The sequence below is a fragment of the Euwallacea similis genome, chromosome 9 (genome assembly GCF_039881205.1).
Source record: "Euwallacea similis isolate ESF13 chromosome 9, ESF131.1, whole genome shotgun sequence".
Taxonomy (NCBI): Eukaryota; Metazoa; Arthropoda; class Insecta; order Coleoptera; family Curculionidae; genus Euwallacea; species Euwallacea similis.
This window is the reverse complement of record NC_089617.1, coordinates 1,548,111-1,561,706: the sequence shown is the minus strand read 5'-3', so window position 1 is coordinate 1,561,706 and position 13,596 is coordinate 1,548,111. Positions and strand designations below refer to the sequence as shown.

Sequence of the window (13,596 nt, the reverse complement as noted above, 5' to 3'; positions counted from 1 at the left end):
AGGCAATCAGATCTAGCCGGACTGTGTAGAATAAATAACTATTTCGCCTTTACATAATGCAGGCCTGTTGATTTACATCATGCAGGCCTGTTGATTTACATCGATGTAATAGTAACGATGAAATGAGAAAAATTAATGAATTATAAGAATCCATGCAAGGTGACATGTTTCGGTTGATAAATCTTGTATAGCTAGATAACTTTATATCTTTTATAAGATTAGTAATCAGTGCAACTACTTATATTTTATTTTAATTAATCAATATCTTCATAAAAACTTATATTAATATTTTTACAACTGCTGCTACATTTTTGACGAAAGACATCATTAATTAAACCCTTAACTTTCGACTGGGAGCGTGGCGTCTCCTGTAATCCAGCTACTTGGAGGTCGGGTTCAGTGGATGGTTTGAGGTCGGGAGTTCTGGTGCAGGGCGTCTCGCGTTGACCGGGTGTCCACACTAAGCATGGCGTCAATATGGACGCCCTGAGGGAGCTCAGGGTGGCCAGGTTAGCTAAGGAGGGGCGTACCGGGCCAGGGGGGAAACTCAGCAGCCAAAAGTCCCCGCGTCGTGTAGTAGTGGGATCGCGCCTGGGAGCGGGAACCCTGAGTCAGCCCGATCAATATAGCTAGACCTGGACCCTTTTTTATTTTTAAACATGAATTGTTCTTATTTAAAATTGATTTTTCTGCAAAAATTTTTAAGATTTTTTTTGTGATGATTTAACATTTAATCTAAAAGGAAAACGTAAGAACGCCAAAACGAGTGTGGAGACACGAAGTAGGCTACGTTAGCTTGAAGTGAAATGAAATTGATACGTTGATAGTGTTTCGCGAGTACCAGTTAGATGGCGCTTCATGTATGCGAGTCTGCTTTGGGGAAAAGAAGTTAGATGTCAACACTAGCTAGCAACATTTCTCCATTTAGGCGCCAATTTTAAATTTGGTATTGAAATAACTACTTTTTTATTTGATTTTAAATGGCATATTATGAAGGGTAAGAAAAAGTAGGAGAGGTATAACTGTTGCTAACTCGGTTTTTTTAATTAATTTCAAAGAAAATCGGGCTATTTTATGAGTGTGTTGTGTGATATATGAGGGATTTTTGAAAAGTATTCACGCATTTTCGATTTAAGAGAGAAAAATAAATGTTAGTTAATAATATAAAAACATATAGGATATGTCTAACATAGGAACTAAAAAAAAAATGAAATAGATACGCTACTGGATTTCTTTTTCAGTGATTACGCTCCATAGTGAATAGTCCATGTGAGCTGTCCACTTGCTCCTTAGCCTATATCTGCCGAAAGACTTATTATGAAGGAGAGTGACGCTGTCAATGCGAAATATAAATTAAATAGTAACATTTGACTTGTGAAGAAAATTCATGTTTTTGGTTTTCACAACTTTATTAGAACTTAAATTTAACCTAAAAACTTTCAAAGAGACTACAGAATCTCCAGCATCTCGCATCCGAGCCACTTTGAGCTCTCTAATGCATCCCAAAAGTTACAGTCCTGCTCTATTTTTTCTCGATTCAGTTTGTCCACATCCAATGGAATTGAATGCTCTAAAACCACTTAAACATCTAAACAAAATCAAAACCCTACAAGAAAAATGTACCAATTAACTCCAAATCGTCCTCTTTCTTTTGCTCAGGCGGGGGTGCGTAATTATGTTGTATCTGACCTGAATGTGCATGATCCATGTTATAGCTTTGCTATAAAAGATGCCTTTTATTTGTGAAGAGTAAAATTTGTTGAAGACTCACTTGTTGCCAATTAGCAGCATAATTTTGCCAATAAGAGGAAGGGTCATAATATTGGTTATAATTTGTTGTCTGCTCATGAGTGCTCCCAGTAGGAGTATCCCCTTTAGGTTTTGGAACTGCATTACTGATTTTTAAAGATTTAGTGCCAAGTCCTATAAAGCCATTCATGGTAATAAGACTATCTCGCATTTCATCTTCGCTCCCAAACCGTACAAAGCCATACCCTTTGCTGAAGCCACTGTTGTCAAGAATCACTATATCCCCAGATTAATACAATATAACTCTTTGATCATTATTAGATAATGCTATGCATCAAACTTACCCTTTGCAGTTTTGATTGTAGTGTATTTTGAAGAAAATACCCTGTACAAATTATAATCATCTACATCAGGACTCAAGTCACCAACCCACACTGAAAATTCCCTGTCTACAAACTGTCGGTTGGCGTTATTGCTAGCATTGTTCAGTCTAAAACGCACCACCGGTGTGGTGCCTGGAATGGGTTTGGAATTCAGTTTGTGCATGGCATCAATTGCTTCCTCATCATTGGCAAAATGAACAAAGCAGTATCCTGCAGGCTCCCCAGTGAACTTGTTCCTCATTACCTTAACGCTCAGTGGGCATTCGCCCATTTTCCGGAAGGCGGTTAGAATGAAACTTTCAGTCATGTAGGGCTCCAACTGGAGAGAAACAGTTTGGCGTCAATACTAGAAGATATTGGGGGTTGGGTTAAGGATGTACTTACGCTGCCCATCCATAGTTGGCAATGCACTTGGTTAGTCATCTTCAAGGGGATATTTTTTTATGTATTTAATGGGTACTTTAATGCCGGTCTTTAATTAAAAATTTCTGTTTATTTTGGTGAGAGTGATGTAAAAATGTAAATATTAGCAGAGTTTAGACTTAACCTTTTATCTCCTTTTGTGTCATTACTTTTGATAAGCTGGAGTGAAATGAAAGGTCGGGTGATGTCAGGAGCATTCGGAATGGAAATGATGACGAACTTCTTGCTATAACTGTTGTAATAAGGCAATTAGTTGCGGATATGTCAACTTTGTCGAGAATGTAAAGAAAAGACGCATTATTGTATGTTTTGATTTATCCACTTTTAATTTCATATAAAATTCGATTAGTAACATTCACAACTACAAAAAGTTGAATGTCCGATATTATAACACAATGAACACACTGGAACTCCTTAAAAATTCCGTGTTCTTTATATTATCAGTGCACTAACTTTCGGAGGAAGAAAACTATTACCATTCCATGAACCAGTGCAGGAAACTGTAAATTTAGTTCGGCAATAAAAACGAACCTGTTTTTTTACACCTTTTTAATTCCAAATAAATACGATTAAGACTAAATAAATCTTGCGAAAACAATGTCCTTAAGCGGCAAAAAAGACGAAAAAACCTCCTCAAAACCTCTCTCCTCGACTAAACCTTCAACCCTCAAAAACACTCCCACAGAGTCCCAACAAAAACCCCCTCAAGACACCCAATCTCCAGATAGAAATGCAGCTTCTAGCTTAAGTTTGGCGAGTCTACAGAAATATTTAGCCGAAAAATTAGGGCTTCTAGGCCTAGAAGACTCTACTACAGACCCCAAAGAAACTCAGGTACTTGATAACCTTAAAAACATATTTAACCATGAACTTTGGCTTTTGGTTAAGTGATGTTTTCAATTCTTAGAGAGGCCCCCAGGAAGTTTCTTGGTGGGCTTCTGTGTAGTTTCCGGTTTTTCCAGGTCTTGGATGATGTCAGTATTGACGGCATTGTGGAGTATATTAATAAAAAGGGCTGCAAAAATGTGATTACTATGGCTGGGGCAGGTATATCTACCTGTAAGCATTCATACAGTTTAAATCTTACTGGGGCGTCAAAACTTTATTCTTTTTAGCTGCAGGGATACCAGACTTTAGATCTGCTGGCACAGGGCTTTACCACAACCTTGAAAAATACAATTTACCCCACCCACATGCAATTTTTGAGATTGACTATTTCAATGAGAACCCCAAGCCCTTTTTTGTGCTGGCAAAGGAGCTGTATCCAGGTGCTTTTAAACCCACTTTGTGTCACTATTTTATTAAATTATTGCAAGATAAAGGGCTCCTGTTGAGGCATTATACACAGAACATTGATATGCTTGAAAGAGTTGCTGGAGTGCCTGAAGAGAAACTTGTAGAAGCCCATGGCACATTTTACACTGGTCATTGCCTTGAGTGCCGGGCAAAATATGATTTGGAATGGTTGAGAGGTAAGCAGTTTAATTATTTTTGTTGTTTGTCTGAGGTGATGTGACGATACTAGAAATTACCCAATTGAAGAGAAAGGTATTATAACAATATATATGTTAGATATTATAATAAACACCTGTCATTTATGCTTTTTCTCCCACTACTGAACTGAAACTTTATAATTTTTCTGCCAATGTGATTAGAGTTACGTTAATTGGAGGTGGCAACACTTAAAGCACTTTTAGATAATATACATTCTGGCAGAAGTATTTCTTAATGAACTATAGTCAGTGTCACTGAAACAAGCTCTCAAATTATTAAGATATTAATTTAAATCACAACCCATATGAATTTTGAGTTTCCATATTTTATTTGGATTATTTCAATTGCAAAAATTATTTCAAATGCTAAAAATTCTACTAGCTAATTAACAGGTCTCTTATTGAAACTGACCACGCCGTAAATCCTAGTAAATCGATGGTACGTCTGACACTGGTCTCTCCCAAAGTACATCATGTTTGTGCACATTTCAGTACAAACCATTTTATTAGTAAGATGAAGTGGAAATTATAGAAAGCGTTGTTGGCATGTTATTTAAAACCAAAATGCCACGATGTTAGACTGTAAAAGAAAAAGTAATCTTAAAAAACAGTAGGCGTCGTTAGTGCTTCTGAAATTTGGAAATCTCACGTATAAATTTAATAGTGAAACTCATAGATGGTACTGCACGTGCTCGTACGTGTTACATGAAACAAAATGGAGATCATATTAGTCTTCTTCTCCAGAACGAATCTTCAATGATGAGATCCCAATCTGTTCTCACTGTCCCGGAGTAGTGAAACCCGACATCGTCTTTTTTGGTGAGAATTTGCCGGACAACTTCCACCATTCAGTAGAGCGAGATTTTCCTAAATGCGACCTCCTCATCATTCTCGGCTCTTCTTTAGTGGTGCATCCTTTCGCAGGGCTCGTCGATTTGTACGAATCCGCTCCCTCTCTCCTTTTTTTCCCCATAAATTGAAGTGAGAATTACAGGGTTTCTTCCATGACTCCGCGTCTTTTGATCAACAGGGAAAAAGTGGGACAACGTACAGGGATTATGGCGATGATGGGGGTTAGTGGGGGGTTGGAATTCGACCTAAAAGGGAACACGCGGGATGTGGCCTGGTTGGGGGACTGTGACGATGGATGTTTGGCGTTGGCTGAGAAACTGGGATGGGGGGTAGGTGGGTTGAGTCAGGGAAGAGGTCTTAGTGAGGAGGGGGTGTTTCAGGATGAATTGACCAAGTTGGTGAAAACAGAACATGAGAGGTTTGACAAACAGGAAAATGGGAGGGCTGGTGGGGACAAGAAGCCTTCAGTTGAAGTCGTGAGGGGTTCCTAAGGGGGTGGTTATGTAAAATTTTTATTAATTTGTTGAGATTTTGGAATGTAATACTCATCTTTTAAGAGCGCAGTTCACTATTCAGCTCTCTGTTTTGATTTGTTGGAGGTACTTTGAAGCATGTTAGATATGGATGCTTCAGGAAATTTGATATTTTTCATCAGTCAAAATAGTATAATATTGTTAAGAAATTGCCGGTTAAAAATAAATAATTTATTTCCTATTAGGTATGTGTATTATTTCTCTAGAAAAACCATATAAACACTTTTCCGACAGTTTCCGATTTTAATTTTTTCATTTGAAAATAACCAGCGCCTTTCGCAATTCATGCATCAGTCGAATAGCAAACTCTTTCGAATAATTACAACTGATCCCACAAAAAATAATGTAAAAAGTTCGTATCGGGTAATCTGGGAGGCAAAGCATGTGGTCTTGCTCTACGTGGAAATTTTTGCGATACTGATTAAGGGCCTTTTTTAATTTTATTTATGATAGTTTCTTAAATTTTAATTGTTCGGATTGTTGCAGACTTTCTTGAAATATGTGTGACATCCCAGGCCCGGGTTCCCAAATTATTTTCGAAAAGTGAATGGGATAATTGAAAAGAGAAGCGAGTTTTGAGAGAGACAAGTTTCCATTACAATGATGCCTCGCAAGGTAATGATGAAATGGTCGTAAAAGAAGATTTTGAGGAAACGCATTAATTGACCTGACCATTTTAATGTGAAACATGAAAGTATATTATAGCGAAGGTAATTTACACACGTATCTTTAAGCATCAATGTTCGAGCTTGTGTAGGCAATTTAAGAGCTTTATTGCATCCTTTTAAAGTTTATGAATATTTATCCTAATTCCTTTGAAAAGCCGAAAACAACAGTGATAAATGAGCCATACACATTGATTCATATTTTATGGCTAATAAAATACATATAGCATTACCACATTTATGTTAGCAGTTGGGTTCGCATGCAAAATAGTGCAGTTTGCACAACAATGCAGATAAGAGTAACTCTAAATTGTTTGACATATTTTTATAAGGATAGTGTTAATATTTGACCACAATGCGGATTGATAGCCTTCCGACGGATTTATCTTACAGTGTGCATAATAGTCACGCAAAATTGCGTTCAAACTAGTCAGTTTTCAAGAAAATGATTTCGTTTATTGTAATTAAATTTGGGTATTAAATTTTCACTTTTTGATGCGGGTTCTCAACAGTGGCAATACCGTTGGATAACTGACAGCTGTTCTCGTACTAGCTAAGTATAGCTGTGAACTCCAAAATTAAATGCGATACGTGGTAGGTAAAATAAGAAAGCGGATAATTCTGACAAGGAATTTTTCTTTGGTTCGTTTACATAATAGCAGGACCCCGTATAGTGTGCTAGCAGTGTGGGGTCGAAGTCTGTCGAGTAAACTTTTTTTGACTGTCACATTTATTGCCAAATTATAAATCCCTTAAAGATATTTTAATATTGTCACGAAGATAATGGAAATTTAGAGCATAAAGAAAATAACAAAGGGATTTCCCTTCCCTTTTCTAACCTAACATCACTTAATAAAACGCAAATTATCACTAATTTTTGGACACAAAGAACACTTTTACCTATTTTAGGTAGTACTTAAACGTAACAATATAAAAACTAAACATATATACCTGCAAACTCTGTAGGAGGTACGTCATAACCATATCAACAGTTTACATTTTACAGGGAACTGACCATGTCGCCGCGTATTTCCGGGTCCAATCCCTGGCAGTTCCAAGCACTTAAAGTACCAATAACAAAGTTAATATCTCCCAGCCAGCGCTTCTTCTCCTCACTGCTATCAAAGGTCAAAAAATAATTCAACACTTCCTCTTCTTCTTTCCCCTTGATGAGTAGACTCAAGGATTTAGATCGGGGGCAGATACTGCGGTCTGCAGGGCGACATGGTTCCAGGGCTAATTTCAAGTTCACATTACCAATGGGACTGCAGCAGAATTCTTCTGAGGGGTAGTTCCAATATTTGAGTTCAGCTCCGTCCAAAACGCACCAACGTCTGTTCCAGAGCAAGTGTCCTTTGTCTTCTAGAAGTAAATGTGTTGAATCCTGAGGTTAATTAATTTTTCCCCTATAATGCTCACCAAAACCAATAGTCAAGAAGTCACTGGTTCTGTTGGTTAAGATAACATTCCCCTTCAAAGAACACGTGAAAAATCCTTCTAGTGATGAGCTCAAGGACACATTCCTCATCCTAAAATGCCCTTTCTGGAGCTCCCCACAATCCATAGTGCAAGACCCACACAAATTAAAAGATGACGCTTTGATCGTTGAAATGTTGTCCACTAACAGATTCTTTCTCTGCGATTTATAATGGTGGCGATTCAGATGAAACAGTCCCTTAGGGGAAGGACAAGCTTTCTTGGTTTTAACTCCCTCCTGCCCTTGCTTCACCCTGATAGAGTAAACAGCAACGCGTACCACAGAATCGTTACGCAGACCGGTCAATTTGAACGGTTTGTCTGGCTTGACTTCGCCGTTTATATTGGCTTGGAGGACTTTGCTGGCCAGCACTGTTCGGCCGCTGCTGACCACTATGACGAAATGCTCGTCGAAATCGTTGGGTTGTCGTTCATCGCTGTAGTTGTCGCTCTTAATATAAAAGACGAGATTGGAGATTTCCATCACAGCCGAGTAGGTTTGGAAGAGGTCGGTATATTCGGGGGCGTTGAGGGCTGCTTGGATGAGTTCTTTCTGGCAGGCTAAAGAGATCGGGTAACCAGTTTTAATCCTCCTCGATTTAATTTAATAGCGCCAAATTAGTTTCGTTTCAGATGAAACCCTAATACGTTTTAAGACCCTTAAGTAATAGGAATGATTATTCATGACATTTCAGTTAATAAAGTTCAATGTATCTCACTCATTAAGCCCGTAATTAAGTTTATAATATTATCGTTTTAGAGGACAACTCTAAACCTTCCCATGGGCCGTAGACTGTTCCTGAATTTGAGTTATCAGTTTCAGAGTTACAGTATTAATTGTGAATTCAGTATGCCTCTGATTATATTAAAAATATCTAGGTGTCCTGGTAGGATTGAGTTAAAAAGCTTCTCATTAATTCACTAAAATTCCTGGTTATATGTACATAGAATAGAACGTATGTTTTTCTTGAATTAACGTAACGTAACGGTAAAAATGTTTTTTTCTAAAAATATTTAGTTTTACCAATTTTGACCACAACAATAATATAGAAATGTCATAACAATACCGGAAAAAATACTCGATTAGTGAAAATCCATGCGATTTTAAGTGCAGCATAAAACGATTAGGGATCGATGTCTCTGTATTGTGGACCAGAAGAACAAAAATTTATAGGAACTAAGATGTGATTTTGATGTGTACTACATGAATTCCCGTTATTGCCCACACATTCTGAGCGGAAAGTCCCTAATTAAATTATTTACCACAGAAAAGCCCCTAATTAGCTTTAAAATATTGTAACTAGGGCAGTAAAAAGCATTATTTTTTCTTTTAAAAAGACGGGTCTTTTCTTAATTGGTGCAAATTTGACTTTTGAACCTTAATTAGCTTAAACATTTTCCAGAGGAATCCCCTAATTAATCAGGAAAATCTAATTAGAGTGATTCAGGAAGTTTGACAACGTTGTTGTGGATTTTTAAATTAGTGTTGACATGGCGCCACTTAAAATATTCAGGCCTGAACCTAACAATGTTGCCACTAGTATTGAAAAATAAGTGAAGACAACTCAGTACTTACAAGCAACTAGCAATATCTTCTCTGCTTCGATATATTCGGGACTGGACAAATCTTTGGTGTTACGGCAATATACAAGGGCTTTGGATACTTGAAAAATAATTCCATTTTGCACATACAGTTCTTGCATCAAGTTCTCATCAGAGGCACTATAATCTGGGGAATAAGATTGGCATCTCTCCCGGTTTTTAATCCTAGAAAAAGCTTCATTAATGTTCGATTTATAGAGCTTTATGTCTGGCGATTACTGGTGTTTTTTAGAGTCATTGTCCAAGTGTTCCCTGAAGGAGCAGGCTCTTCGGAAGCTCTTTCTCACAGTGCAGCAAAAAGATCCAGCTTTAGATAATAAATTTGTATTGCTGCTTGACATGTCTGGTAAAGATGATTCAGTTGTAATGTCTCCAAATGCAGTTTTGAGGAATTTCTCAGGATCGTACTCAATGCTGGTATCGTTGGTGGTGCTCATAGCAGAATCAGGAAGCCATTCTTCTGTAGTGTTCTTGTTGAGGTCATCGGTGGAGCGCAGGAAGTCCAAACTTTCCTGTGGTGGAAAGTCGGAAAAGTGGACGTTTTCCCCTTGGAGGCTGCTATTTGAGGTGGTACCGTCGTCGGTACTGCGCGATTCCCTGGAGAGTCTTCTATGATAAATGCGGGCGATGTAGTGCGAGATTTTGTCCTGGTACTTTTGATTCACCTGAAGAGTAAGAGTTTTTAAGGTGCCCGATGTGACGATTTGAACGGTATTTTGGAAATTTATTTAAGAGCAGAGCTGTAAGGAACTTAAAAACAAATATTCACTACTCCGTACTTTCCGGCCACGTTTTGCAGTACCTATGCATCGTACAGACACCGAGTACCTACCTGACGATGAAAATTTGCTATAGAAAGATAATTCAGAAGCAGTGTCGGATTGTGCGTATTTGTCTATTTGGTTTATTGCCCCTCTCAGACTTCGAGGCATCATTTGGGTGTTTCACCTATAAAGGTCATTTATGGGTTTTAATTGTGGGCGGCAACATTGACTTGAACACCTGAATTCTAGGTGATCGACAGATTCGACAAACTGGTACTCAGGATGGTACCGAGGAAAATTTGGAACGGTCGAACGATATATTTGTTGGAAAATATTTAAACTTATGCCCTTCAAGAATTGCAACTGGAAATTGAGTTTTTACAGATGCAGTGAAATTTTAGGAACACACTTAAAAAGATCTATTGCTATTTCGTGGAATTGTTCCAGTTTTTCAAGGAAATTTACGCAGGAAATGATTTATAGGAAGATTACGGTCTTGAGAGGATTACCTTAATTTTCTAGAACGCTTGAAAATGCTCAGTTTTTTAAATTCCATTAAGAATTTTAAGTTTTTCCAGTTCAAAATCTTGCAAATGTGTATTTCATGAGTATATTGAAATAATTGGAAAATATTCGAAAATATCCAAAAATTTTTCTATGAAAAGTTCTTGTATAAGGTTTACAATTGAAAGACTCATAAATCGGTAGTCAGGATCGTATCGAGGAAAATTTCAGTAGCGGTATTAAATTGGCTCGAAATCATTTATTCATTATTTGTAATAGTTAAACAAAAAAATCAGGGGCGTACTGGGGGAAATATTAAAAGGAAATTAAATCGAAAACACAATTCAATATAATTTTAGAAGAGTCCTACTGGCCTTACGTCACTGATTCCACTCAGAAAATTAAGTGCTGATGTTTCATTAAAAATTCGTGGTTGTACTAACAGAAATTCAAAAAAATTCACTACCAGGGACGGACTGAAAATCTTGCCACAGCTCCACCCTTCTATCGAATAAACAGCATGCATATTTACATTTTTTACATTTACCAGGTCGTATACGACCGCCGCGTCATTGCATGACGTTTCGGCGCTTCGGCTCCTCAGGAGCGCTTGCTTCCCCATAAGAATTTTCGGTTTAGCAGGGCATTCCGATTGAGTGGAACTTTTGAGACTCAAATTCGACTCCTGAGACCCTCGAAATTCATTGCAGAACAATTCCAGACGTTTTTGGACCGTCAGGGTTTCGGTAAGATCCGGTTTATGGGGGGTTGAGGTCGCTGGTTCTGAAAGTGCTCATAATATTCAATAAGATGGAGGGTATTCCGTATGAAAGTGGAGTTTTAGCGCTTTGAACATAGTGAAAATTGTTTTGAAGATGTGGCCTCATGAAGACTCAATTATCTCGAAAGCTGATGGAGGTTGCTATAGCGAGGCACGGTGAAAATAATTTCCAAACATTTTTAAAACTTCCATGTAGTTCTTACCGTTGCATAGGCTTATGGGTGTTAATGGAGGGGTGATTTCATTGTGATCAAAGGGAACAATGTTGTTTGAGCCGGACCTGGACGTAGAGATGCACAGGGACGGCTGTGAGGCTATGTCCGACATTCTGATGGGTGTGACTGAAATACAGAAAGTTTTCTATCATTTTCTATTGCCACAAAACAAACTGTGCCCTCTTAAATTTCTCTTATTTTTCGTGAGATACTTACAAGGGATATCAGGTATGTCCTGTATTTTATGTAGCATATCTTTGACCAGCAGCTTTATCTGCTCCATATTGATTATTTCACCAATTAACACTCGAAATAATGAACTTTAAACACTTTATAAATTACCATAATTCCTTTTACAGAAAGATTAACCGACAGTTTGTCATGCGAAACTGCGTCCTCAGATAGAAATAAATCGAGGCAAAAGTTTCTTTTGACTACAAAAATGCGCACAAAAACTTTGTTGATTTAGACCCTTTCGGAGCCGATATTTACTATCAAAGTTGATTTATTTAGTAGGTAATTGACATATTTCTTACCTGCAGTTTCTTCCCCACTTGCATGCACCATATTGCCCTTGTTTACCATCGACTAATGGTGATTAAGGGGTGGTAAACACACCAAAGTCCTTATCGGACTTTTATTATCAAAACCACTCATACACAATCAACACTATATTGTAATATTTCTTATTTGGTACTACCATGTAATTGGGTCGTGATATGTGGATGTTTACTCCACGTACGTTCACGGGTTTTCATGTAAACTGGGTATTTGAAGCTAGTAAATCTAGACTGTTCCAGTTTGCGAATTTTCATTTCGTCTAGATGGGAGCGATGTTTGATTTAGACCGCACCTTTGGCAATTAATCCTTTTATCGACTGTTAAAGTGTCACTTAATAGCCGGTTTTAAAGTTAATCTTGAAATAACTAGTTGTGTCTGGTGTCGCCTCAAATGTAGATACAAAACTTCGGATTTCCATTGAAAATTTAGTGGCCAAAAAGCAACTGAAAAACCAATGGGTTGTCAGATACCAGCGGTGACTGAATTAAGCCCTTTTGGACTAGTTTATAGAGTGCTTAAAAATGTTTGCAAATTCATTTAAAGGGTGCAAAAACCTTGAGTTTATTTTTAAATCCTCTTTCCTGCTATTTTGTTGTTGTTTGTGATTTTATATGTAAGTCGTATCTGGGAGGTTACTTTCCTAAAATATATGGGAACATTAAGTGAAGATCGAGCTATCTCCTTGTGGACAAAGTGAAGCAGATTAGTGAATCATCGTCTTCGATTAATTTGGAAATATCTCTACATGGTTTCTTTAGCGAAAACTATCTGGTTATTAATAGGAATTTGTGAATGTCTTTCATTCAAATACACGTGAAGATTACACTGTTCCTGAAAGAAGAAAATGATGCAGGATAGTGTGCTGGTCCATTTCTTCACGTGTCTGCATCAAATCTTAAAAGAAATATTTAAAAATGTTTTTCTTCAAGTACGTGTGAAGATTTGGTTGCTTTCTGTTCTGGTTCATGCCTTAAATCTTTCTGAACCAGATTTGCAGTTTCGTGACGAAAATTAACTATTCTTAGGACAAATTGCGGAGTTTCTTACTTCAAATGAGCGTAAAGATGAAGAGGAAGTATAGCTGATTCTAGAAGAGAAAGATGAAGAGGAGTAGTGTGCACATTCTTTCAATTAATCCGAAGTAAATCTGCACAGTTGCTTGGACGAAAATTTACGTACATTTTAGGAAAACTTAGGATTTTATTTCTTCAAATAAATGTGAAGATCACGCGAAGATTCGGCTGTTTAACTGAAGAACCCGAACCAGAGTGAGCTCACGTCTTAAATTTATCTGAATGGACTTTGCGCAGTTTCTTCGATGGAAATTGATGCGATATTTAGGAAAATATTCTTTCGTGAAAAGTGAAGGTTAGGTGAAAATTCAGCTGCCTGCATGTGAAGAAACTAAGCCAACATATTGTACCCGTTTCTTCGATTCATCTGAACCACATCTGTACTGATTCTTCAAAGAAAAATGGCATGAGTCTTTTTGGAAAATTCAGCGATCTCTGTATGAAGAAAGTGAGACAGAAAAGTTTATCTCTTGTTTACAATCATATGACTCTATTTGACGCAACTTCTTAATGGAAAAGGC

General features: G+C 37.5%; 4 protein-coding genes across 8 annotated transcripts in view; 2 read left to right on the top strand and 2 right to left on the bottom strand.

Annotated features, from left to right (window-relative positions):
• The window catches only part of Dab (DAB adaptor protein), an 83,313-nt gene that overhangs the window by 10,952 nt on the left and 58,765 nt on the right, over window positions 1-13,596 (top strand). The gene's annotated exons all lie outside the window — the stretch shown is intronic.
• Window positions 1,401-2,672, bottom strand: Secp43 (tRNA Selenocysteine associated protein). The gene is made up of 5 exons (XM_066393035.1): window positions 2,517-2,672; window positions 2,094-2,451; window positions 1,772-2,025; window positions 1,624-1,720; window positions 1,401-1,570 (listed from the first exon to the last, which is right to left on the bottom strand). Exons 1-5 carry the CDS (start codon window positions 2,553-2,555, stop codon window positions 1,449-1,451), a joined length of 870 nt encoding a protein of 289 aa, XP_066249132.1. The 5' UTR covers window positions 2,556-2,672; the 3' UTR covers window positions 1,401-1,448.
• On the top strand, window positions 3,087-5,480 carry Sirt2 (Sirtuin 2). Its single transcript, XM_066393690.1, has 6 exons — window positions 3,087-3,389; window positions 3,518-3,614; window positions 3,671-4,027; window positions 4,793-4,985; window positions 5,043-5,229; window positions 5,281-5,480. The coding sequence occupies exons 1-6, from the start codon at window positions 3,153-3,155 to the stop codon at window positions 5,389-5,391; spliced, it is 1,182 nt and encodes a 393-aa protein (XP_066249787.1). The 5' UTR covers window positions 3,087-3,152; the 3' UTR covers window positions 5,392-5,480.
• On the bottom strand, window positions 6,697-12,167 carry LOC136410898 (anillin-like). Of its 3 annotated transcripts, none has more exons than XM_066393264.1 (7): window positions 11,977-12,167; window positions 11,429-11,566; window positions 10,977-11,227; window positions 9,396-9,841; window positions 9,151-9,341; window positions 7,518-8,135; window positions 6,697-7,460 (listed from the first exon to the last, which is right to left on the bottom strand). In XM_066393264.1, exons 1-7 carry the CDS (start codon window positions 12,023-12,025, stop codon window positions 7,099-7,101), a joined length of 2,055 nt encoding a protein of 684 aa, XP_066249361.1. In that variant the 5' UTR covers window positions 12,026-12,167; the 3' UTR covers window positions 6,697-7,098. The 3 variants fall into 3 exon arrangements, with proteins under 3 accessions (XP_066249361.1, XP_066249359.1, XP_066249360.1); XM_066393262.1 differs by lacking the exon at window positions 11,977-12,167 and adding an exon at window positions 11,657-11,857 and having other exon boundaries at window positions 6,699-7,460; XM_066393263.1 differs by lacking the exon at window positions 11,977-12,167 and adding an exon at window positions 11,657-11,857 and having other exon boundaries at window positions 6,700-7,460; window positions 10,992-11,227.

What these genes read in the sequence shown, in the direction of transcription:
- Secp43 (XM_066393035.1), bottom strand. Translation starts at nt 2,555, where the DNA reads ATGACTAACCAAGTGCATTGCCAACTATGGATGGGCAGC. An exon ending in TACAATCAAAACTGCAAAGG is followed by an intron (nt 2,026 to 2,093) that starts GTAAGTTTGATG and finishes CTGGGGATATAG; the next exon opens with TGATTCTTGACAACAGTGGC. An exon ending in ATGCTGCTAATTGGCAACAA is followed by an intron (nt 1,721 to 1,771) that starts GTGAGTCTTCAA and finishes CATCTTTTATAG; the next exon opens with CAAAGCTATAACATGGATCA.
- Sirt2 (XM_066393690.1), top strand. Translation starts at nt 3,153, where the DNA reads ATGTCCTTAAGCGGCAAAAAAGACGAAAAAACCTCCTCAAAACCTCTC. An exon ending in TGGGGCAGGTATATCTACCT is followed by an intron (nt 3,615 to 3,670) that starts GTAAGCATTCAT and finishes TATTCTTTTTAG; the next exon opens with CTGCAGGGATACCAGACTTT. An exon ending in TGATTTGGAATGGTTGAGAG is followed by an intron (nt 4,028 to 4,792) that starts GTAAGCAGTTTA and finishes CTTCTTCTCCAG; the next exon opens with AACGAATCTTCAATGATGAG.
- LOC136410898 (XM_066393262.1), bottom strand. Translation starts at nt 11,723, where the DNA reads ATGGAGCAGATAAAGCTGCTGGTCAAAGATATGCTACATAAAATACAG. An exon ending in ACCCATAAGCCTATGCAACG is followed by an intron (nt 11,228 to 11,428) that starts GTAAGAACTACA and finishes GAGCACTTTCAG; the next exon opens with AACCAGCGACCTCAACCCCC. An exon ending in GAAGATATTGCTAGTTGCTT is followed by an intron (nt 8,136 to 9,150) that starts GTAAGTACTGAG and finishes CGATCTCTTTAG; the next exon opens with CCTGCCAGAAAGAACTCATC.